Source organism: Lissotriton vulgaris, chromosome 6 (genome assembly GCF_964263255.1).
Source record: "Lissotriton vulgaris chromosome 6, aLisVul1.2, whole genome shotgun sequence".
NCBI classification, from domain to species: Eukaryota; Metazoa; Chordata; class Amphibia; order Caudata; family Salamandridae; genus Lissotriton; species Lissotriton vulgaris.
In genome coordinates this window covers 1,356,543,244-1,356,569,376 of record NC_141694.1, presented here as the reverse complement: position 1 = coordinate 1,356,569,376, position 26,133 = coordinate 1,356,543,244, and the positions used below count along the sequence as shown (strand labels likewise).

The 26,133-nt window shown below is 40.4% G+C and overlaps 1 protein-coding gene across 2 annotated transcripts in view; it reads left to right on the top strand.

Annotated features, from left to right (window-relative positions):
- SANBR (SANT and BTB domain regulator of CSR) overlaps positions 1–26,133 on the top strand; it is a 216,202-nt gene that overhangs the window by 50,229 nt on the left and 139,840 nt on the right. For both annotated transcript variants that reach the window (XM_086927483.1, XM_086927482.1), the window contains exons 10-12: positions 2,115–2,238; positions 10,471–10,617; positions 17,502–17,647. In XM_086927483.1, coding sequence (XP_086783609.1) covers positions 2,115–2,238; positions 10,471–10,617; positions 17,502–17,647 — 417 coding nt within the window. The remainder of the gene's footprint in view (positions 1–2,114; positions 2,239–10,470; positions 10,618–17,501; positions 17,648–26,133) is intronic.

Here is a 26,133-nt window from a genome sequence, read left to right as displayed (position 1 = left end):
TCAAGGGCTTGAACTGTGCTTGCCTCCAGCTAAGGTGTCAGGGATAGAAGACTTCACCCCCAGCTCCCCCCCTGAATTTCCTTGCTGGGAATTCTGTCTGTAGCAGCCTGCGTATTGTTGGGAGCTGGAAACGCGACTCGACGAGAAGAAGCATGCCGCAGCTGTTGCCATCGCCTTATCGGAGAAGCGTATCGCCACCGCAAGGGTTGCCGCCGCATCACCGGAGAAGTGTGTCTCCGTCACAGCTGTTTTTCGTCTCATCACCAGAGAGGCGTGTCGCCGCTGCAAGGGTCGACGTCTCATCCCTAGAGAAGCGTGTTGCAGGGCCTGTCGCGGCTCAGAAGTTCCACGGTCGCTGCACGGCCATTTGGTGTGCATGCATCACCTTCACGTCGTCGCATTGCATCAAGTGAGCCATCTTGTCGCATCGCATCGCACCGGATCGTCGCATCGCATCAAGGTGCCATCTTGTCGCATCGCAACCGGAACACAACTTCAGATCGCCGCATCACCTCCTCTCCGGTACGAAACAGACGCATCGCCTACTTTGTGCAAGCACTGAGGAACAGACGCATTGCCTCCCCCGAAGCAAGGAACCGACGCCTCGTTCTCCCTGCAAACCTTTTGTTTAACTTGCGTGACGCATCCAAAGGAGGAATGTGTCTCATTTACCATCATCTTTGAGCTAAGTTATTTCTACCATCTAAAAGTCATTTTTCTTAATATTGTATTGTGGATTTTTGTCATTTTGGGTCTTATGTTAAGTCTATATAATGAATACTTATTTTTATAAAACCTGTGTGGTGTCCATCTTTAGTGTTTTCACTGTATTACTGTATGTGTTCACAAGTGTTTTACACATGCCTCTGAGATAAACCTTCCTGCTCGTGCCAAGCTTCCACAGGGTTTATTTTAGGAGTGTAGCCCCCTTACCCTGACTAGAAGCAAGGGTACTTATTTCAAAAAAAGGTGCAAACCATTGCCAACCAGAGACCCCCAGTTCTAACAGGGCTGTGATATGATGTTTGAAGGCATTTCCCCCTCGCCTGTCCACGTGTGCTGATTCCCTTGATGCTCACATACATAGTAACCAGACTGTCTCTTATCAGCTCCTCTTACTGTGCAAAATATAAGCATACCTCATTGAAAGTTCTTTTTTGGACTGCTGTCCTAGGCCCACCACACAGGCATACCTCTGTTATCTCTCGACCCATGTAAACTTGTAAGTACTGCTGTGTTATCTTGCATAGCAATATTGGTCAATTAAGCAGTCAGAGCAACTGAGAATGTAGTAGTCTGTGGACGAAACACCCATAGTAATGCCAAGCCTTAGCTAAAGTTTGGCTGATTGGATATTCCTTCACATTTGTGATGGATATCCTGTCCGTTGTATTACTAGTGCCATAGGCTATAATGCACCTGTAATACGACAGATGGAACTTGTCACTTTGTGAGGGGGAATCCTGTCTGCCAAACTCTAAATAAGACCTTATGAAATATGAAACAAACCTCTCATTTATGCCAGCCTAACCAGAAACAGCTTCTTGCACCAAATAAACCTTGTTTCAAGCCATCTTCAATTTAGTAAGGAGCTAAAATTGTAACTTACACCTTCAGAGGTCGTAGTTCTCATGGGTGTCTGACCCTTCGGACCTCCACACAAAAGTTTCTAGAACCTAATGCAGATAGATGTAAATGATATTTTGTGCTACTGTCTATTAATATTGTGTTGTTTTATGTTACTCTGTTCTCAATCCATTGCTCCATTCCTGCTAAAATCTAGCTGAGTAGTTTATAAATATCCCAAATGAAATAAAAGGGAAACTTACTCCAGAATCTCTCCATTCCTTTCTAACGTCTTTCGGTCTCGTAAAGCATCTTGTGCTGCATTTAGCACCACAGTTCAGTTAAAAATAGTACAAGGCTGTTTTAGCTAATTACATTTAGGGTGCATTAACATTCACTTTACACAACCTATGTGAATTTACCTTTTCCATAGCTTAAATTGACTTTAAAGGTCTCAGTAACTTTAAGAGAATTCAGATTGTTGTTAGTATCTTCCTACACACAAGTTCAAGAGCATCTACCTCAGAGCCTTGTCATTTTTTTTACAGGGATAAAACATGGGAAGTTCATGAATATTTATCCAGTTTGTACGCAGAACTAAAATCCTGGCGAGATGTCTACTGGCGTTTATGGGGGACTGTCAATTGGTTGACCTGTTCAAGATGTAAACAAGTGAGTGTTTTAAGATACCTCTGCCACGTAAAGCAATTTGTTCATTCTTAGATTATCACTGTTTTTTCACCAGTGGGCATCCATAGTTAATTTGTATACATTACCTGTTAGGGCCTGCAGTTTTTGCAGCACACAACATTCAATATATATATATTTTTTAAATTAAACACTACTTAGTCTAAAAAGTAAGTGCCTTTTAAAGTGTAGGGCTCTTTCTGGAGAAGTATAGTTGTTTCATGTACTGCTCAACATGTTAATGTTTACTCGCCCTGCAATGTCTAATTTGGCCATCTTGGTCTTTAGAATAATATGTTGCCTTCAAATTGCTTCAGTGCAACTCCTTCAGTTGGCATGAGTTATGTGAGAATATATTCACTTGCTTTATGCCTGACTGCATCCTTTTCAGCCTTCATTTCAGAGTATTGGCTTTAGTACCCTCTAAATACATATAGCTCATTAACATATGTTTAAACATTATTCAATATGCCATATTATTTCAGACAGGTCATAAGCATCGCCAAGCAATGAAAGAAGGGTAACAAAGAAAAGGATACATTTCACAAGAATTTATTTGGAAAGTAATCTGTGTCATGACCTGGAGTAGCAAGTATTGTTGCTCTGCTCCAGCCCTCATGTACCAGTTTAATTCTTGAGTTTTGCTCACAGGCTTTTCAGAGCATTTATTTATTGGCTGTCTACGTTGTAATACCAAAGGCAGTAAAGTCATCATATAATAGAAGAAGTTATTTACCTCTCCAAGGCAAATTATTGCAGAGGAATTGGTTAAGCCGTGTTTTGTTGGATTTAGTAATCAACAGGTATGGAAGAGGATTTCTGGTCCATTCATTTCCCCAGTCTCAATCTATCAAATAATCATGAAGGAGAATGGACACTTGTAACTACTTTACCGTAGGTTAGATTGAATCACCCTCATAAACGCTGTGTCAAATGTGCAGAATATATCTTTTTTCCGCCCCACACTCGCGTTACGGCATTATCATTGGGTGTCCAAATACGTGCTAAATGCCTGCCTCATCCAGAGGCAACCTCTGGTTTCGGTAGTAGTGTCCAGAGATAAAAGGGGCACCCCCAAAAAGAACGAAGGGAGAGGAGAAAGAATCTAAAAATCAGAACTTCCCCACCAGTGAACTTTAATAAAAAAGGTGAGGTTTTGTTTATTGAAATGTTGCAGGTATAACTTGAGGTCGAGTTATTGGATCTCTTTATACCATATCGTTGACAAGGTCGACATGTTTCTTCTCCATACCGCCCAGCCGGGTCTACGGAGCATTCGTCAGGACAAACAAGACATACAACAAATTTGTTACTTACACAACTTGTGTAGTAATTCAGAAAGTGATGATTTAAACACTTTGTTTCTAGCTTGTTCCGGTTTCCTGAAGTGGAAGCAAAAAGAAACACAACATACATAATGGGGGTGCAGATTTAGCACTATATCAACTCTCACATTCGCGATTTTAAAAAAAAAAGTGCCAATATTATGCACTACATTCAGAATAGTGGTACTGTTAGGGGAAAACAGGGTTTGTGCTACTCTCTAGGCGAAGTATATTGGATACAAGCATACAGAATTCACATGATCTCACTCCGTAATATTTTATAGTTATAGTCTCTCAGTATTAAACCTCAAGATTGTTGGCGTGGCAAGTAACATGGCAGTTTCTTATATTGACCAAGAGAGGTTCCAAATAATATGGCCAATTTCATTAAGACTACTGCGTGCAAAGTCAAGGGGTCGTACTAGTGGTGTGTACCGTGGATACCAAACTCACGGCGTGTGAGCCTTGTACAACGTAACTGGTTATGCCAATTTGTGTATAATTCATTATCGCTCATTGTAATGCTGGGCACACTGTAAATGTTATTTATATCAGCCGGGTCAAGTGCCAATATCCTCTGTTTTTCAAGGGAGATACAAGTAATACGTGGCCAATTATGTTGAGGTTACAGCATATTAATTAAAAAGGCAGCGGTCTGTTTTAGATAAATATTCGTGGTGTATGTCGTACTGCCAAAGTTTGTGCGTAACGTCACTCGTTATGCCCATGATATGCACAGTTCAATGTAGCTCGTTATAATTACAAACACACAATTCGTATTTGCATTTTAGTGTTAAATGGGCTAAATGGTCAGTTTCGTAATAGAAATGAGAGTTAGTAACATGATTCTGAGGCGGGCCCTTGGAGTCTTACCTTATTATCGAAAACCTTTCGCTTCAACAGGGAGCGTAGGGACTCACTGGTCCCGAGCTGGTGGAAGCGAAAGAAAATAGGTTACCAGGCTTAGATCTTACCGCTCAGTGGAGCCGCTGTGAATAAAAGCACAGGACGCCAATCTCACCAACACGTGGGAAGGTTTCCGCGTCTTGTGCTGACTCTGCCCCTGGATACCGGGGACTCGTTTCCTGTTGCTATTTCGAAGCACACAAGATAGAAAGAGGACTTGGTGTAGTTCTATATTTAAACTCCAAAACTTTATTCAGTTGTCGAGTAGGCCGAATTTGTTGTTCTCTTAAATACGGATATTCATGTAGTCTCAGAGAAATAAAGTAATAGAATGAATATTCCTCTTAATAAAATTAAATCAAGTGAGGTCTGGTAGGTAATAATACCTCGCTTCAAAGTCAAAATGTAGTTACACATTCTCAAAATATTATTCTTCATACTCATGGATCTTTATACTTAATGGTGCCACACTATTCATATGTCCAGAATGGAAGAAGGGGAGTTTTTGGGGAAGGCAAAGATTACTCGTATCGAGTCACTTATTAGGCAACATAATGATAGTATACGTCTCTTCTGTACCGAGGTATCGAGTCCAAAGGAAATTATTAAAAATGTTAATACTCATTCATGGTGTCTAGTGTTGATCTTTTGGGGTGCGTTACGCTGTAATGATTCTCATTATTGTAGAAACAATTTCACAATCAATTTCTTTCGAAAGGAGGGGGCTGTAGAGAGTATCTTAGTGCTCTTACTCTGGTGATAATTAAATCTCTAAGCTAGTGTGACTGCAATAATTATCTTAAGATTTCTCAAGGTTCCTATGCAAATTGATGCCACAGTATATTGTCATTTGTCAGATTTGTCTGCAGGCGGTTCACCCATCTCTGCTCGTTCTCAAACAGTATTTTCTCAGCATTCATGGTCTTGTCGGTGAGCGTTTCTAATACTGTCCACGTCAAGTCTTCACAATCATGACCGACTTCAATGAAGTGAGAACATTACTTTGTGGTATTCCTCATGAGTCTGATGTTACTCTCATGTTCTCCAATTCTCGTTTTGATTTTCCTACAGGTCATGCCTATGCATTTTTTGTCACATGGGCACCATATCATATACACTACATGGGTAGAGTTACAGTTCGTATGGTGCCGTTGGGTCCAGTTTAGGGACTCTGTAAGTTGTAGTGTTTTTGTCGTGTTTGTGAGTTTGCATACTAAGCAAGTACCACACGGGTAATGGCCAGTGACAGGCATCATGTTCATGTTTCTCATTTGTGTGGATTTCTTTTTCACTGTCACTGGGCGTGTATGTACTAGCAAGTCCTTGAGATTTTTTGTCCGTTTATTAGCAAATCTGGGTTTAGGCCAGTTATATTTGCCAGTAGCAAGGATACGCCAGTTTTTATTGACCAGTTTTTGTACGTCATATGTCGCTGGACAGTAAGTAGTGACACATGTTACTAGGTCAGGGATCGGCTCTTTTGCATTTGATTGGAGCAGGCACTCTCTCGGTTGGTTTTTAGCTATATTGCAGCACTTGGATATAGTCATGGATGTGTTATTTCTGGCTATTAGTTTCTGGCTCAATTCCTGTGCTTGCAGTTTATAATTAGTTGCTTTGCTGCAATTTCTCTTTAACCTTAAAAATTGGCTATAGGGCAAATTGTCCCGTAGGGGCTTTGGGCGGTAGCTTTTATAAGACAGGAGATTGTTTTTCGCCGTCGGGTTGGTGTATGTCTTTGTCTCCATCTTGCCATCTTCGATGAAAATTGTCAAATCAAGAAAATCCAATTGGGTATTGTTTGATGTGAAAGTGAATTTTAACCACTTATCTCTTCCGTTGAGCCAGTCAATGAATGAATTGAGATCCCTATCTATGTGCCAAATCAGTAGGATGTCGTCTATGTACCATTTCCAGTATAAGATACTGGAAACGAAAGGGTTGGTATCATTGAGTACAAAGTGACTCTCAAATTGGCTTACGTAGAGGCCCGCTACTGAACGGGCAAAAGCACTTCCCATGGAATTTCCATGGCTTTCCAAGAATAAATCTCCATTATACTCAAAATAATTTTCCGTTAAAGCTAGACGGCAGCATTCTAGCACAAAATGTCTGGGGGTGTTATGAGTCCAGTCTTCCATAAATAGCAGATCTTCTAACATCTGTAGGGCAGGGACTTTCGAGCAGGCACTACTAAAGGGAATCGACACTCTGGACAAAAAGAAGAGACAAAGGTTCCAGAATCTAACCAAAAAGGAACGTCTAGCATTGTAGGAACTACAGCAAAACGAAAAGATATTAATGAAACCAGCAGACAAGGGGGGAGGCATAGTGATCCTAGAGAAGGAAGGATACAACCAACAGTGCCTCGCCCTTCTGTCTGACACTAAATTTTACAGAAGGATTTTGATCGATCCTACGCCAAGATTACAGAACACCATTGCAATCATGATATATGAAGAAGAGATGAACACTTGGATTTCCAGGAAAGAAGCTGACTACTTAACAACTAAAGAACCTAAAACACCGTTCTTCTATTCTCTCACCAAGACTCATAAGAACAAGTCCCCACCACCAGGACGCCCGATAGTCTTGGGTATTGATTCACTATTAGAGCCACTGTCCAAATTTGCAGATGAGTATTTAAAACCCTTGGTACAAAAGACTCCTACCTACTTGAAGGACACTCGCGATCTGCTAACACAAATATCTGGTAAAAGCTTTGATCCTGACACAATGCTACTTGTAGACTTAGTTGTAGAGTCACTCTACACTAGCCTCCCACAACAGGAAACCCTACAGATGTTAGAAGATCTGCTATTTATGGAAGACTGGACTCATAACACCCCCAGACATTTTGTGCTAGAATGCTGCCATCTAGCTTTAACGGAAAATTATTTTGAGTATAATGGAGATTTATTCTTGCAATGCCATGGAACTTCCATGGGAAGTGCTTTTGCCCCTTCAGTAGCGGGCCTCTACGTAAGCCAATTTGAGAGTCACTTTGTACTCAATGATACCAACACTTTCGTTTCCAGTATCTTATACTGGAAACGGTACATAGACGACATCCTACTGATTTGGCACATAGGAAAGGATCTCAATTCATTCATTGACTGGCTCAACGGATGAGATAAGTGGTTAAAATTCACCTTCACATCAAACAATACCCAATTGGATTTTCTTGATTTGAGAATTTTCATCGAAGATGGCAAGATGGAGACAAAGACATACACCAAGCCGACGCTGAAAAACAGTCTCCTGTCTTACAAAAGATACCATCCAAAGCCCCTGCGGGACAATTTGCCCTATAGCCAATTTTTACGGTTAAAGAGAAATTGCAGCAAAGCAACTGATTATAAACTGCAAGCACAGGAATTGAGCCAGAAACTAATAGCCAGAGACTACACATCCATGACTATATCCAAGTGCCGCAAGAGAGCGAAAAACCAACCGAGAGAGTGCCTACTCCAATCAAATGCAAAAGAGCCGATCCCTGACCTAGTAACATGTGTCACTACTTATTGTCCAGCGACATATGACGTACAAAAACTGGTCAATAAAAACTGGCGTATCCTTGCTACTGGCAAATATAACTGGCCTAAACCCAGATTTGCTAATAAACGGACAAAAAATCTCAAGGACTTGCTAGTACATACACGCCCAGTGAAAAAGAAACCCACACAAATGAGAAACATTAACATGATGCCTGTCACTGGCCATTACCCGTGTGGTACTTGCTTATTATGCAAACTCCCAACCACGACAAAAACACTACAACTTACAGAGTCCTTAAACTGGACTCAACGGCACCATACGAACTGTAACTCTACCCATGTAGTGTATATGATATGGTGCCCATGTGACAAAAAATACATAGGCATGACCTGTAGGAAAATCGAAACGAGAATTGGAGAACATAAGAGTAACATCAGACTCAAGAGGAATACCACAAAGTTATGTTCTCACTTCATTGAAGTTGGTCAGGATTGTGAAGACTTGAGGTGGACAGTATTAGAAACGCTCACCGACAAGACCATGAATGCTGAGAAAATACTGTTTGAGAAAGAGCAGAGATGGGTGAACTGCCTGCTGACACATCTGACAGGATTAAATGACAATATACCGTGGCATCAATTTCCATCAGAACCTTGATAAATCTTAAGATAATTATTGCAGTCACACTAGCTTAGAGATTTAATTATCATCAGAGTGAGAGCACTAAGATACTCTCTACAGCCCCCTTCTTTCGAAAGAAATTGATTGTGAAATCGTTTCTACAATAATGAGAATCATTACAGCGTAATGCACCCCAAACGATCAACACTAGACACCATGAATGAGTATTAGCATTTTTATTAATTCCCTTTGGACTCGATGCCTCGGTACAGAAGGGACGTATACTATCATTATGTTGCCTGATAAGTGACTCGATACGAGTAATCTTTGCCTTCCCCCAAAAAAACCCTTCTTCCATTCTGGACATATGAATAGTGTGGCACCTAAAGTATTAAGATCCATGAGTATGAAGAAAAATATTGTGAGTATGTGTAACTACATTTTGACTTTGAAGCTAGGTATTATTACCTACCAGACCTCACTTAATTTAATTTTATTAGGGAAGTGTATGTTCTTGGTCTGAAGAACAGTTAAAATCTTGTCTTAAGCAAGCTTCGATTAATTTAAATGTGAGCCTTGATATGGATTCTTGTAAGAGAAAAGAAAAAATTAACATCATAAGGAGCTCAGTCAGTCTGAGAAAATCCCAACCATATTTAAAATTGAATATAGTTCATGAGGTTAGAAGATTCTGGTCTTTACTTCGCTTTACAATTTTACCTTTGAAAGTTTTAACTGCAAAATGGCATTAATTTAATTTATGTAATGATGTGTTCCACGATCTGAATAATTTAAGATATTTCTGCCCTGCATTGATAATGTAAAGCCTTAAGTTTTTGAGACCTCTATTTTTAAAATATCATTTGCGAACAACCTCTGAAGTTCTCTACTTAATCTTTTCTCCCCAAATAAAAAGCTCTGTACCAGAGTATTTATATTTTTAAGTGTTTTAAATTTTTATTGAATTAGCTTTGTTCTTATTGGATAAAGTTTTCATTGCATTTTTTCATGTCATGAATTCTAAGTATGACATTTTTTAGGATATTATTATTATATGTTATTGTATTGGTTTTATAATTCATGTGGATCTTGCTTGAGTTTCAAATCTTGAATTTAAGAACTAGAACTTGAAATTAATATTGGCAGAATAATTATGTGTACATAAAAGCAACTTTGAAAATGTGGAGGAATTTGAATTTAGAGGTTAAAAATTAAATTATAAACACTGAAACACTTTCATTATTTGAGGAGTGCAGTATCAATACATTGAATCTTGTAGCAACAAATGCTGGCCTCAGTTGAAGCACTGGTATGTGCTGGCAAATCGAGAGTATGCATTTGGAACACAAAGCGATGTTCTAGAGTTTACCATTTTGCTTTGTCTTTCAGAATCCCACTAAAATTATACGTTTTGATTTTTGTATATATTTCTATTGGTCAATTAAAAAAAATTATTTGTTTGATGTATACTTGTTTCTGCATTTTTGTGTACAGTTATAGTTAAACTCGTAGAAAGTTCTTCAAGCGAGGACCCTGGCTTCCAGTAGTAATTCATTCGGGTTCCACAGAAGTCAGCCATTTAATAAGTGCTGTTTTAAACCAACCCACATAAATCACTTTAATGTTTAATATCTTGCCTGCCACCCTGTGTAAAATTCAGTAGTCTGAGGCCTTCATTCTCAGAATGCATTTGGCACAGTAGCCCTTTAAGTGTTTAAAAATATTGTGTCTGAACATTAACATTTTTTATTTCCTTTATGCAGTTGAATGGTACTATACGCAGTTCATGCTCTGCCTTTGTGAGATGTGAGCTGAATGCAACAGTTATTGGTTTATTTTGATGTTTTTCTCATGTTTTGTTAACCAGTCTTTCCTATGCAGTGACTTCTCCCATTGTCGGTATCATTCGGAGCCTGCACTGTTTTGTAGTTTGACAAATATGTCAGCTGGCACTGGAATGTATCCCTGCTGTAACCAGAAGGTTCTTCGATTTGACCCTACTCAACTTCCAAAGGTATATTGAGGGCATATTCCATTTGACAAATGTCTCAGAATGTATAAAGCAATTGGGGAGTTCTTCTATCACAAACTGAATTTGTAACTTGTCTATCAGGCTACTGTGGAAAATTTGTCACCATCTTTTTAGTGTACTGAACGTAAGAATAAGATATTTCTATTTGAGTTTGTAAATTTGTTTAGGTCATTTTGTTTTTTATAGAAAACCACTCTACTGGCTCTCAAAAATAATTAGCAGAATATTTCTCCTTGTCATTTTTACATTTCCAAATACCAAGCAGAAAAGTGACAAAAATTTACAGAATATGAAAAGACAAATTCAGCGATATGGGGTTTGAACTTTCTGAAGCACTGGACAGTCTTACCGGCAGTCCAAAAAGAAAGCATCAACATTTACTTTTTCCTATGGTTTAAATTTCTTTATTAGCATAAAACAGAATACATCAGTAATTTGAGGCCTGGTTTCTTCTGGGCCACGGAGCATTGGATTGTTTATCAACCCCGCAACTCCCTCCTCTCCCCCCAACCCCGGATCCGGTTGAGCATGAAAAACAGAATCAGCCCTGCATAAAGATAACCCTATCTAAAGGTTAGACTCTCTTAGGTAGTGGTGGGGAGAGCCTCTGGCAGGCAGAGAAGTCATAAGTATTTTGGGCAGGTAAGTGCATGAAATTCAGACGTCCACAACTTCAAGAATGGTCCCCACAGCTTCGGAAATGACGTGCCCTGGTTAGACAAAGTGATGGGTTATGCCTGCGATCCCTAATATGTACCACAGTTGTGGGAATATGCCCCGTACTCCAGTGTGCTAAAATATTCTACAAGGCCTTGCAGTCCAATCTGCCCGACACAATTTAAATTTAGGAAGGTGAGGGCATTTGGGAGACCCGAGATAATATAGTCGGGGAATCTGGTGCTGTCTGTGTCAAAATGGGTATCGATGTCCTTAAGTACCTGTGACCAATTGGTCATGAGTTTTGGGCAGTCCCCGAGGATGTATAATAGGGTGCAAGGGGACCCACACTGACGCTAGCACTCAGGAGATCTAGACTGGTTACATTTATGCAGTCGGTGTTGTATGAAAAACCAATAGATGACAGCTTTTGTAGCTTTTTCGATGCAAGCCACATTGTGAGCAGTGTTCTGCATGGTACTAAAAGTCTCCTCACTTTTTCAGCCTCCGCTCTCTACCTATTTCTGACTCCTTGCGTTTCTGGCTAGAGGATTTGGAGGTCTCCGCAGTGGGGCATATCGTGCAATATAACTCTGAGATGAAGCACTTATCCAAGGTCTTAGAGAGCCGCCAGCATTCGAAAGGGGAAAGCTGCCGTTCAGCTCCAAGGCAGACAGATGGGTGCATCACCAAATGGCCGATCTGGGTGTAGTGCCAGTGCTCCGACTCTGGGAGCACATGGGTTGTGCATAATGACACGAATGGAATTGGACCCTACAGATCACACAAGTGGCAAACCGATCTACAGCCAGCCTGATTCCAAAGGTGAAATGTAGGGTCACGTAAGTCCCGGGTGACGTCTGTATTCATAACTACAGGTGTGGACGGAGAAGGGTAGGATGTGAGCCCCTCCCCCCGTATCGTCAATCAATCCCAAGCAGCCAATGATGACTTGGTTATCGAAGAATGATGAAGGGTTTTGGGTTGGGTGTGTTTGGGAAGAAAGGGGATTCTCCATAGAGGCTGTCCTGCCAGTGCCTTATCCATAACCAGCCAGCGCTTCTCTGACTCTACGCGAGACCATTCCACAAAGACCCTGATTTGGGTAGGCTGATAATATCGATAGAGGTTCAGGAGCCCTAACCTCCTTCAGTTGGGGATCTGTAACTGAGGTCCCTGCGGAGACGAGGCCATTTATCAGCCCATACAAATCAAATTAAGCTTCTGTTGCAGGGACCGCAATAGCCCAGGGGGTGGTTCAGCAGGGAGAACCTGAAAGAGGAGAAGAACCCTAGGGAGGATCGTCATATTAATTCCTGTGATTTGTCCAAGCCAGGATAATGAGTAGGGTCACCACCGGCGGCATGGGTCAGATTTGATCTGATGATTCAGAGTCTGGTAATTAAGGGCAACCGTTCCCGCAATTGTGGAGGTGATATGGCCGGTTGTAGGGCATCTAGTGTGTGCAGCCGGAGGGTCATTTTGAGGGCCTGTGATTTGTTAATATTTGCCTTTAAGCCTGCTGCCAGGTCAAAAACCTCCAGCTCATCCAGGAAGGTGGTTGAAAGGCTCCTCCAGGGTTGTCAGGACGTCATCTGCGTATAAGCTTATAGTGTTTTGTTCGCCTCTGAATAGAATCCCTCGTATCTGGGGGGGGAACAACCACTACAACGCGGCCGATTCCAAGCATACACTTAACCACGCATGCTTTACAATGCATGCCTGGTTACCACGTACAGCCTTTTTACCACACATTCCTTTACTGCGAAATACGTAGTAAAGGCATGTGAGAAGGTCAAATTAAAAAAAGGGGCTTGGGGGATCTCCCCCACCCCCCAAAAAAAAAAAAAAGAGTGGGTTTCAAAAAGGGGTCTTGGGGGTCTCCCCGCCCCCCCCAAAAAACCTGAAAATTCTTTTTTATATTTTTTATGCAAGGAACAGAAGACATACAGAGACAATAAACAATAAAGATGCAACATCAGAGATACAATTTAAACATATAGACACATCGAAAGATGCAGGTCAGGTCAGATGCTGCATGGAACTCCACAAAACAGTAGAAGTTTCCTCTTTGCTCCATAGTCTTGTGCGCAACCGTCCATAGGGCAAAACAGTGGTCAATTGTGGAGTGCCCTTCCTTAAAGCCACCCCGTTCCACAGGCACAATCAACCACTGCCCCACCCAATCCTTCAATCTTCCCAGAATTATTTTGGCAAAAACTTTCTCGCCAACATCCAGCAAGTTAATCCATCTATAATTTTTCGGGGCTTTCATATCTCTCTTCTTATGTACTGGTTTAATTACAGCTCCCCTCCAATTAATCATTGGAGATTTAGCCCGAGTCTAATATGGCCAAGAACATTTGTGATAGGAATTCAGCCCACCAATTCAGCTGTGTCTTTATTATGGTAGCGGGAAGGTTATCTGGTCCTGCTGCACCAGTTACTTTAACTTCCTTATAGTATGGTGTACATGATCTACTGTGAAGTACATTTTTGTATCTTCAACTACCCCTCCCCAAAATCATTGTTCTCTTTCTTCAGACATTTTATTTGTACCATACAGTTCACCCAAATACTCTTCTCATGCTGCTTCTTCCAACACTCAGCTTATAATCCAGAGGTGCTGTCTGAAGCTTCCTGTACCAGCTTCCAAAACGTCTGTACATTTTTAGCTTCAATAGTTTCCAGCACATTTTCCCAGCATTTCTCTTTATGAATCCTCTTCTGGTTCCTTACTACATTTTATATTCCCAGCCTCAACTTGTCAAGTTATGTAAGTCTACCCTGGTCGTATCTAGCTCTAAGGTTTCTCTTTTCTCTCCTTATCAACCTTTTCTTTTTTCATACAACCCAAATTGAACCACTTTATTCACCTTCCTTGAATTGTTTGGTTCTCAATAGGGCTTAATTTCTATATTTTTAAGGAGACTATGAGGCATTGTACTACATGTTCAATTTTATTTCAAACCATTCCAATTTCTGACCCCTAACAATTTCCATGTTTAGCTTCTGTTGAAAGTTAGCCAATTTGACCAAAAATTCATTTGTTAGTCTCATTGTCAAGCTCTTAGGGTACTCTAGTTGTTGGGGAATACTATATCACGTGGGCTCATATCACCATTAAATAATTCAAATTGCAGAGGATTATGATCTCCACCATCTCTTTGAGTTCCCCAAAACCCTTTTACTAAATTCCATGCATGAAGAAAGATGTAATCAATTGGGCACTATTGTGTGCCTATCATGAATGTTTGTTTTTGCTGGTCAGTTGATTTTTATTGTGCCATTCAGATCATATAACCCCTTTGTCCCCAAATACTTCCCTAATTCTATATCTTGTCTGGAAGAAATACAATCAGAAAAATCGTCTAACATTATATTATAAGAACGCAATATTTCTTTAAACCAGGGATCTAACCTTTTCGGCTTCAGTTTATGATTAAAATCTCCAATTACAAGGACCATATCATTACCATGCTTTTCACACAGAATGTCCACATCTTCCTTAAAATGTCCATCTCTAACCTATATTCCTTGTGCCGCACCCACTGCATATAGACATTCATAAGTACCAAGTTTTCATACATCCTATCTGTGACAGACAAGGATACCCTGTAAGCAAGCAACCATTTGTATTTTACATTTAAAGGCATCACCTTTTTTTGCAATCCTGGTTGATATTAGTGTCATAATCCCCTCCCACTGGGCGTCCAAACATTTATTTCTTCTCTGGCCTATGGAGGTGGACAACACCTTCTATTACTGGGATTTTGTCACATAGCCAAGTTTCTTGTAATCATATAATCTCTACACTCTGGGCTAGCTTTTTTATACTTTCTGCTTTTACCAGTCTTCCAAGCCCATTTATGTTCCATGATGTGATTTTAAGGCTATGCGACAACCCATTATCCTAATCAATTTCACTTACGCAATCAACCTCCTCCTGATTCCACTGGGGCGGGCCTATCTGACTATTTTCTAGGCTCCAATTACCCCAACGTTTGCTAATCTCTTAGTTATTGATGACTATTTTGGTGTTTTCTTTTTCCCCACACTCTTCATCCATCAACCTTACCTTCCTTTTTCCTAAACCTGCATGACATTTCAGAAAGACTCTTCCTTGTTGGCTTACCTCGTCCAATTCCAGTTCTGGGATTAACCTTATCCCTTCCTTCAATACCTCATTCTCTGCTTTTACAAAAGCTGCCTTTACCAGCCTTGAATGCACTAAAACCTTAGTAATTTCCTTCCTTTTGTTATTGTGACTGAAACCCACCTCTCTCAGGTCCTTTGTTCCAAAGTAAAGAATCCCTTGGTTGGATCAGGCAAATAGCTACTTTTATTAATACCTGCAAAAGAAGGCAGATCATTTCTGCTGACTTTATCCCTGATGGTACTACCCCTTTCATAGGCAACCAGGGTTTTGTTCGAGATCACACTGTCCAATCCAGGCACGGCTGTCAGTAGTGGCCAGTGTTTCAAAAGAACCTTATAAATCTCAATATTTTCCAATCTGTAAGTGGTCCCAAGTGCCAACCTGTTTCTAGAATCCCTCTTAGATTTCTGTGCAAGTGTTGTCTCTCTATTGACCATTCAAATCCTACTTTCAACATGATCTAAAATGCTGCCCTTATATCTCTGTTCCGTCATCCTTTTTCTTAATTCCTTAATACCTTGCTCAAAGTGTTGGTTCTCACTACAATTTTAGCCGTACCATCTCTCCAAATGGAATTAGTCTAATCACTGAAGTGAGACTTGCCCTCGAAAATATTATTAATTGCTGTTGGTTTCCTGTTCAATATATATTGAATTCTGTCAGTCTTAACATATAGTTTCACCTCCAAAAATGTGATTTCCGCTAGTAAATTGTACATTGAATGTATTCTAATTTAAATAACTCAGCTATTCACATAATTGAATTCAAATAATAAGGATATTATCAATACAACGCCCCTTAAAGTAAAATTAGATGTGATGCTGACATGCAAATTATCTTGCCTGGAACTACTAATTCTTTATGTATCTCAGAGGCTGGTCGGTCAAGTGACCGACCTTTATGGGGTCTTACCGACCTTTTACACATGGCCCTGACATGTATGTGATTATTACTCACTCCTACTAGCTCCAAGTGATCTTGTTGATGTGATAGACACCAAGTCTAAAAGTTTTCTAGTCTTTCAGAGAGGATTCAGACCATGTGTGCAGCGCGCCAGGTTGTCCTGTGTTATGTTTGTAAGTGACACTTTAGCCAATCTCGGGCTGTGGTTTTGTAGTTTTACTTTTTTTCCAGTAGAGATGTGCTCTCCCACGTCTCTGCATGTGAAGTGCTGTTTTTTGTGGTAAATAAGCCAGAACTTTATATGGTTCACACTTGACAAGGCTCCTCTTGGCAGATGTATGACTGACTGTACCAGAGCACAATCAACCTATCAGAGGTAGTGAGGGGAGAGACAGTCATATGTGCAATAAAATACAAGTTATATAAGCAGCATGCCAGACAGTATTGCATTTCAAACTGTTTTATTTCTTCTCCGCACAGAAAAGGTCAAAGTTAGGCCACCTACAGATAGATCTCATAGGTTCCAGGCCTACAGAATATCAAGAAATTCAAAGGGACACACAATATCCTTGGTAAATTAATGTACTTGCCACTTGGTTCATTAAAGCGGTCAGACCAGTCAACCTTTAATAAATATTTTCTTTTCAACATCGCCAGTGGGCGTGTAGATAGTTGAACATCTGCTTAGATAAAATGTTAAGAGAGTGGTGACGTTTTCATTGTTGTTCTCAGATAGTTTGAAACTGACATTAAGGGTTCTGAATAAAATTCCAGCCACAGTCTGTGTTGGCCTGATCAACTAAATTGGTATGAGGGTGGTTCAGGCGTACCTCACTACAGTAAAACATTGATGCCTTCCCATTCATTGTAATTTATGTTAATTTATTAAACCTAAATATGTTGTATTACCAGCATTGTTTTTTATTTTCTGACAAAACTCGTTGGGAGTCACACCTACTTATCACTAAGTACTACATTTACTGAGGAACCAGTATTTTTGATTAGATAACACGCCATGATTTCGTCAACTCTAATAGGGTCTGAGAATTCTAATCTTTTTATAAGGACTCCATTTCGGCCAGCGTCATGTTAAGGTTTCTACAGTGAATGAAGATATCCCAGTAATTTTGGTTCTTTTTTATGGCAGGGTTGTAAAATGAGAGATCACGTGATATGTGTACCTGAGGGTGGTGACGATGGAGAATTCCAACAATGTCCTGAAACTAAAGTACTGAGCGATCTGTTGCAGCACAGAGATGATGTTGTTGTGCCTTTCACAAAAGACCTGAGTAGGTGAGGCTACTGTAGTTAACCTGTACATGTTTTCTGAACTTTTACTAAATTTCACACTGTCTTGTTGGTTCACTGGTTTTCACACAGATGCCTCACAAGTGTCTCTGTAGTAGATAGCAACAATTTAGGGTTTCCCATTTCATTAGATTACAGATGTGGGTTGGTTGTCATAATTATCTAAATGTGTAAAGGTGCAAAAGCTGTGCACGAAAAATAAATTTGTGTCTTTTCAAATTTGGTTATTCCTGTCCCATACTTTTTCAGAAATAGTTGGCAAAACACATTTGTTTCCCCTCTCAAATGTGATAGTTTTGCAGGCTTCATACATTTTTGTAAAATATTTGGTTCTGTTTATTTAAATAGGCTAGAACAAAATTTCTTGATTTTGCAGACCTTTCATTTCGAAGAAACATCTGCCTAGACGTTTGGAGTTGTAAACTGTTTTGGTATTCTTTATTCTACTTTTTAGTGTTCATGGTAAATTAATGAAAACCGTATGCATGTTGTTGATTTATCAATTTTAATACCCCAGGAAATTAATTTGTAGCCTATCCATGTAATCGAAATAGGACATCCCTGTTGTATTAGCTTAATAGTTCCTTGCTTGCCGGCCCATTTCAATTTTCTTTTGGAAAGAGACACTGCGAGGGTCAAAGTTAGATTATATGAGATGCTGGCATCAGGTAAGCAGTTTTTAGCTATGCAACCTTTTTCTTCTCAGACATAATCTTTCATAGATGTGCATGAACCTATGGTGTGGTTGACGTGAAGGGCAAGATTCACCAAAGTTCAGAGCTGTGTTCTTGGAAGAAGATACTTCTATATGTGGAGTAAATGTCTGACTTTTAGGTCAAAGTCAAAAATGATTTATTTGTTTCGGTACTCGGCAGAGGACCACAAATATAAAATAAGAAATGACATAACTACAGATGCAGAGAATAGGAAAGTAAATACATCACAGGTTAATATAAAAACAACATAGTTTTAAAAAACTTGTAGAAATTATAACATACAAATTCGTTCGGAGGCAATTTACCTACTGTTAGTAATTCTTTTTCTTTAGTTAACCTGCAGGTTCGATATATAGGCTCAATATAGGAAGCACGAGCTTCTACTACTTTAGAATTAGGGCAAACAAATAATAGATGCTCCACAGTCTGTTCGCCTCCATGACATAACGAACATTGATAGGGAGATTCCACTACTGACCATTTAGATTTATACGATTGGACAGGTAAGATCCCTATTCGTAACATCAAGATCACCCTCCTTGCACTATGAGTCAGTGAAAACATGATATAAGGCTGAATGTGTTTATACTCTATAAGTTCTGTAAATGATTTAAATGTTTTTAGTTTATTGCTATGCGCATAGTCCAAATCAAAGCTGAACCTAGGAGTAAAACATTTAAGAAATAATTTTAATTGCGATACAGACCATGTGAGTAGAATGTCAGTAGTAATCTCGGCCATTTTAAATACAGTTGACATATTTACTGAAAAAGTTTGCTTAGCTGCTTCTGTATCAAAGGTTTCCTTTTGGAGCAGAAATCTAAGTGTTCCCTCCTTTGCATGGAGGAGATTATAGGCCCATCGGATAATGTTTGCCACAGCCACGGCATAGGCACTTGTTATTGCAAATTCTAACCTTAGAACCTGTACTGGTGTTGAAACTGGAACCTTCATCATTCTTTTCAGAATTTTTCCCTCCTGGCGATCCATAAAGCCCCATTGTTTTATAGGGATATATTCCGTGGCATAAGAGAGGACTGCAGGGATTTTCACTTTATAAATTTTTAATAATGATGAAAAATGTCTGCTCCCCGTAGCACTATAAAGTCTGGAGAGTGCTCCGGCATGAATCTCAGATTTCTTTGTTAATTTATCTATGTGTTTTAAATTTGTTAGATTCTTTGAGAGGATCTTGCCAAGATATGTATATTCTTTTTCTTCATCAATTTTTTCCTCTCCAAGCTTCCAGGTGTATTTAACACTTTTTCTCCTCCCAGAGAAAGCGACAACTTTTGTTTTCTTTACATTCGGAATTAAGAAGTTTTTGTTAGAGTATTGAAACAAGATATCAAGTGAATTTTGCAAACCGAATGGTGTTAAATCAAACATTACTATACCGTCTGCATAGAGCAACGAATGAATACTTTGTTTATTTACTTTTGGAGGCAGGCTTGAGCCTTGCTGTAACTGCTTTGGCAGGTCACTGAGATATAGCGAGAATAACATAGGAGCTAGTAAACAGCCCTGTTTGAGACCATTTTCTGTATTTATTATTTTCGTTAGACCTTTTTCGCCCCCCATTTGGACTTGGCTCCACGTTGTAGAGTGGAGGCTTATTATCGCTTGTAGCAAGTGTTCGTTGATCCCAAAACTCTTCAGTTTGTTCCATAAGGTGGGTCGATCAACACGATCGAATGCGGTCGAATAGTCTATAAAAGCCATATAGACCGGCTGTTTTCTTCGTGTCACATATTTATCAAGAATAACTTGAATTACTGCAATATTGTCCGTAACAGAGTGCTTTGGCCTAAAACCAGCCTGGAACATCGGTATCAGACCTAGCGAAAAAGCCCAGTTTTTTAATTGCATTAATACTTCAGCAGCGAAAAATTTTCCGGTCGCATCCATTAGTGCTATTTGACGGTAGTTCCCTGCTTCCGTTCTGCAACCTTTTTTGTAAATAGGGATGATGATGCTCCCCTGCCATGACTTTGGTACTACTCCAGTGGTCAGAATATAGTTAAATAGTGGGGTTAAGAAGAAACTCCATTCCTTGGGATTCATCTGCAGGGCTTTAATAGGGATTTGGTCGGGACCAAAGGCACCTGTGCTTCTTGCCTTGCGAATGTGAGTTTCTACCATTATTGTTGTTGTTTTTGGAATTGATGCTTTTATTTTTTCCTTTACATTATCTAGACAGTTTTCTTCAAGTTTGACCATGTTAGTTTTATAGAGATCAGTCAGATAGCTTTCCCACTCTTTCGGAGGAACCGGTACTGCTAGTAATTTCTTTTTTGTTCCCATTATTTTTGCTATTAATGACCAGTAAGTTCTTTGATTCGGTTCTTTTGCAGCAATTTGTAAATCGACCCAGTTGCGATCTTGATAAGTTTTTTTCTTGCTTATTTTTTCTCTTCTCAATTGATTTTTCAGCTTATTTATTTCTTTCTTTTTGGTAGGAGAAGAGTGTAAATATTGAGCTCGTATCAAATTATTTAGTTTTTTCTTTGTCTGAGTATTCCGGATTATATTTGAGTTTTTCTTCTTTGTATTACCAATATTTCCTTGAAGATTCATTTTTGTTAATGCCTCTTTGAGTTCGGTAAGCACATTCTCAAAATTTTCTATAGGATCTTCAGAGTAGTATTTCTTTAAAAAGTGTGTTTGCTTGACCAATGCTGCCATTTTATCCATAGAGGATGGGTTCCAAAAGATACGTCTTTGGTCACTATTTACCAAAGTTTCATGTCTGTATAGGATCATCTGACCTTCTGCTACCGACTGAACCGACCAATTAGTACGTAGTTGCATCATAGCATGATCGCTATCTAATGAGAAGTTGGAATGAAGATGAGAAATGGTTTCGTATAGATCTTTGCCACAAATGATATAGTCTATTATCGATGGACACCCATTTCCCTGTCGTGTGTAAGATGCCGGGATGTCTCCTTCAATGTTCCCATTTAGAATTACTCCATTTATATTGTATAGTGCAGATAGCATTATTTTCCCTCTTTTATTAGAGCGAATGTCTATGGGGAATTGGGGAGTAGAAGATTCCATATTTTCCTCTTCAAAGATTGTTCCCCATTTTTTTATTTCAGGATTAGAGATTTTCCCATTGAAGTCACCCACGATCATAAAGTATGGGAACATATGGGCTTCTGTTATTTGTTTGACGGTTTCCAGGGTATCTTCAAACAAATTGTCGTACTTTCTTCCAGGTGGGGCATATATGTTAAAAAGTAGCATTGCTCTTCGTGGGCTCTTATTATTGATATTTAGAGAAAGTTTGATACATTGCAAATTGGCACTATTGGTCTCCACTATCTCTTGTTCCCATGTGTATTCTTCTCTTATTAAAATAGCCAATCCTCCTTTGGCATGGCCTCGATTTGTAGCTTCTGCAGATATATTATAAACATAATACCCTTTTTGAGAAAAGGGTTCTGTTGCCCAGGTTTCCTGTAGGGTCAAAATATCAGGCTCGTTATTGAGGACTTCCTTCATTTTATTTGTTGTTCTCCCTGCGATATTCCACGATATAAGTTTTAGACCTTGGTTAAACAGGATACTTCAATTGACTAGAACTTTTATTGCAGTTCAGCATCCCCGACAACCAGGTCCACGACTTCTCGTTGTCAATGTCAGTAGCTTTGTTCTCGTTTGATTCCAAGTGCCACACTTCCCTTTCCCCTTTGTTCACACGAATTTTCAGGATCACTTCTCCCTGTCGAAAATCTCTTAGATAGGTAGCCCCTGGGTCTTTATACATCGAAGTAGATCCAGGGCCTTTGCTTGAAGTTGGATTAGAGATTAGTTGCGTGTTGTTGTTTGCGGTTTTATAGTTTTTTTTTCCTTTGAGTTCAGCCTTCTCAATTACATCATATCCAAATCTATGTATTATTTCTTTTTCTTTAAGTATAATCCCAGGTATTACAGGAGACCAAAAGGAAACAATTGCGATTTTATTTTGTCCATTTTTGTGGAAAGTTACTAAGTCTATTTCACTACTAGTTAATAATTGAAGAGACTGTATGTTTTGCAAGAGGTTGAGTATCCTGCCTCTATTAAGTGGTATTTTATCGGTGGGAAAAAGTTCTTCAAATTGTAGTGCTTTTGATTGTGTATTATCGCTACAGTCGTTATCATTCTTATTGCTTCTATTGGCATCAGTACTTTCATGTCTTGTCTCTATAACTGTCCTGAGTGGGAGATATTCATCCACCCTTGGGTTCAGTGTTGGCTTTGTATCTAAACATATTTCTTTGGGAGATTCTCCTTTTTTACTCATATGTGAATTACTTTTCTCATCGCTTTTATCCTGCAAATCTGTTTGAGATATATTGTTTTTTTGGAATTTAAGCTTACGGCTTTTCTTTTTGTGAATCCTTCTAATGGGTTTTTTTCTTCTTTTATTTTTTCCCTTTTCCTCAGTTTCCGTGGTTTTATCTCCTGTTAGAGTTTCTGACTTAGTTTTAGTACATGAGTCTTCATTTTCCTTTACCAAGTCTTTGTCATATGTGTCCTTTTTCCTATGTTTGTTAAAAATAGGAAATTGCTTTTGATTTTCTTTCGATTTTTCTCTAAAAAGTCTTTTTAAAGAATAGAGCGTAGATTCATTGAAAGATTCCGTTTTTTTCCTTTCGTAGGTTTCTGTAAAGTCTTCTTCTAATGTCTGAGTAGAAGAGTGACAGTTACTTTGTTTGTGATCGTTATCCTTTTGTTTAGTGATATCTTTTGATTGATTTTCTACTATTTTTAAGGACTCCTTTTTTCTTTTCTCTTCTACTAGAAATTTTAAAATGCCGATTTGGACGTCCAAAGTTTGATCTGAATTTTCGAGAATGTTTCCTAAAAAAGAGAGAACCGATTCTAATATTTCCTGTAGTGAAAAAAGAGCCTTAGATAAAGGTATTGTGGATGTATCAGGATTTTTGTTTTCGGTTAGGAAAGGGTCGAAAAAGGAGTCTTGTTCTTGAGCAGGAGTTTTTTTTGTTTCAATATGTAGTAGCTTTATTTCGGGGATTGTTTCTTCTACATTATGTCTTAATATACTTGAGACTTCTGGTTTTTGTAGGCTCCCATTGTTCTTTGTAGGAGATGATATTAGATTCGATGTATTTTTTTCTGAATCGTGATTGAATATATTTTGGTCCTCTGTTTGATTTATGCTCTCGTAGCCTTTTACAGGTGTTGATGATTTCAAGGGGCTAGAGTTGCAGTTTTTAGGTTGTTGGTCATTCAGTGAGTGAGTGGACTTATTGATGGGTGCCATGTCACTTACATTTTGAAGCAGCTGGGGGGAAGCAGATAGATCAGTTAATTCCCGTAAACTCCCAAGTGGTTTATTCTTAGTGGTAGGTGTTGTTATATCCAGTACCTTTTTTGATGGTAAAGTAGAAAAATATTCCTTGATAGTCGGGGTTAACGTAATGCGACCAGATTTTATCGCATTATCAGTAGATTTTCTAACTGCTTCCTCAGTTCCCATGCGCTTCATAAATATTGTGCGCAAGCGTAATTTTCTTATACCCATTTGTCTTTCCTGGTACACCCTTGTAGTGACTTTGGAGATGAAATAAAAACTCGAAAATTTTCTTCCAAGAAAGGTTTAAGAGACAGGTCGATACGCTAATTACTGCCGTTAAAAATAGGAAATTGTTACCTATTTTTTCAACGTTGTTTCTTAGCAAATTTTGGGCGAAGTTGTTGGTGGGGTGGCCCGTCCCGTCCTCGATCGTCCCCGGACGGCACCAGACGGCCCGCCCTTTGCCCGGGCTTAGCCCGGCGTCCCGCACGCGTCCCGCTAAGCGTCGGGGGGACGCAATATATAGGAGGAGCAAGGGGCGGGAAGAGACTCCAGGTGCGCTCTGGTGATCCTGCGCTGCAACCTGGGTCTCGCAGTCCCAGCCCCTGTGTGAGACAGCCTCACAAGGTGTTTCCAAAGCTGCCTGGCGACCTTTACATACAAGAGAGCAGGCAAGTAAAACGATCCAGCAAACACAGAGCAGAAGCAGATGCTACGAGCGGCTCCCGCGGAGCGGGGGCCGCGAGCAGTTAGGGAGGCAGGCAGCCAATCACAGGCCAATCCTGGTCAGCCAGCCAATCGAAGCGGAGCAGGGGCGGGAAGAGACTCCAGGTGCGCTCTGGTGATCCTGCGCTGCAACCTGGGTCTCGCAGTCCCAGCCCCTGTGTGAGACAGCCTCACAAGGTGTTTCCAAAGCTGCCTGGCGACCTTTACATACAAGAGAGCAGGCAAGTAAAACGATCCAGCAAACACAGAGCAGAAGCAGATGCTACGAGCGGCTCCCGCGGAGCGGGGGCCGCGAGCAGTTAGGGAGGCAGGCAGCCAATCACAGGCCAATCCTGGTCAGCCAGCCAATCGAAGCGGAGCAGGGGCGGGAAGAGACTCCAGGTGCGCTCTGGTGATCCTGCGCTGCAACCTGGGTCTCGCAGTCCCAGCCCCTGTGTGAGACAGCCTCACAAGGTGTTTCCAAAGCTGCCTGGCGACCTTTACATACAAGAGAGCAGGCAAGTAAAACGATCCAGCAAACACAGAGCAGAAGCAGATGCTACGAGCGGCTCCCGCGGAGCGGGGGCCGCGAGCAGTTAGGGAGGCAGGCAGCCAATCACAGGCCAATCCTGGTCAGCCAGCCAATCCAAGCGGAGCAGGGGCGGGAAGAGACTCCAGGTGCGCTCTGGTGATCCTGCGCTGCAACCTGGGTCTCGCAGTCCCAGCCCCTGTGTGAGACAGCCTCACAAGGTGTTTCCAAAGCTGCCTGGCGACCTTTACATACAAGAGAGCAGGCAAGTAAAACGATCCAGCAAACACAGAGCAGAAGCAGATGCTACGAGCGGCTCCCGCGGAGCGGGGGCCGCGAGCAGTTAGGGAGGCAGGCAGCCAATCACAGGCCAATCCTGGTCAGCCAGCCAATCAAAGCGGAGCAGGGGCGGGAAGAGACTCCAGGTGCGCTCTGGTGATCCTGCGCTGCAACCTGGGTCTCGCAGTCCCAGCCCCTGTGTGAGACGGCCTCACAAGGTGTTTCCAAAGCTGCCTGGCGACCTTTACATACAAGAGAGCAGGCAAGTAAAACGATCCAGCAAACACAGAGCAGAAGCAGATGCTACGAGCTGACTTTTAGGTAGTTAACTCAGAATTATAGGCATACTCCAAAATGTAGATATCCATTATTACTCAAATGTGCAACTTTTTCTGCTTATGAAAATGTAACGGGTGTTTTTTTTTGAGGAACTGATGTAACACAAAAGTGCATTCATCCTTACATTTTCTCTTTTACCCCTTTATTGGGAAAATAATTCTTCTTGTGGAAAAAACTCTTCACCCCTTTCAAATATTGAGGTGTCCTTCTTCACTCCCACCACAGATGAGTTGCAACAGCTAATGTGTGCAAACATTATGAACTGATCACCAGTTTTCTGCATCTCAGACAAGCCCGTAGTACCTAAAGAAAAGTGTGGCTCCTTTTCTCATGTTGTATGTGAGATGGAGCAAAGCAGGAGAAATACAAATGCAGGTTAGTCCATCTGATGATACTGTGCCAGCAGTGTTATCTTTGATCGTAGAAACAACAGCACACACATTTTCCTTTGTGTCTCAAGTATTTTGTTCTGTCTTAGTAGTACGTTCTTGGTTACATTTTGGGAATGTAGCTATTGTTAATATGCAGCAAATTCTGTGAGTGAGGTAACGAACAGCAATATTGAGCTTTGGCTCAAGCGGAGCTCTTGCCA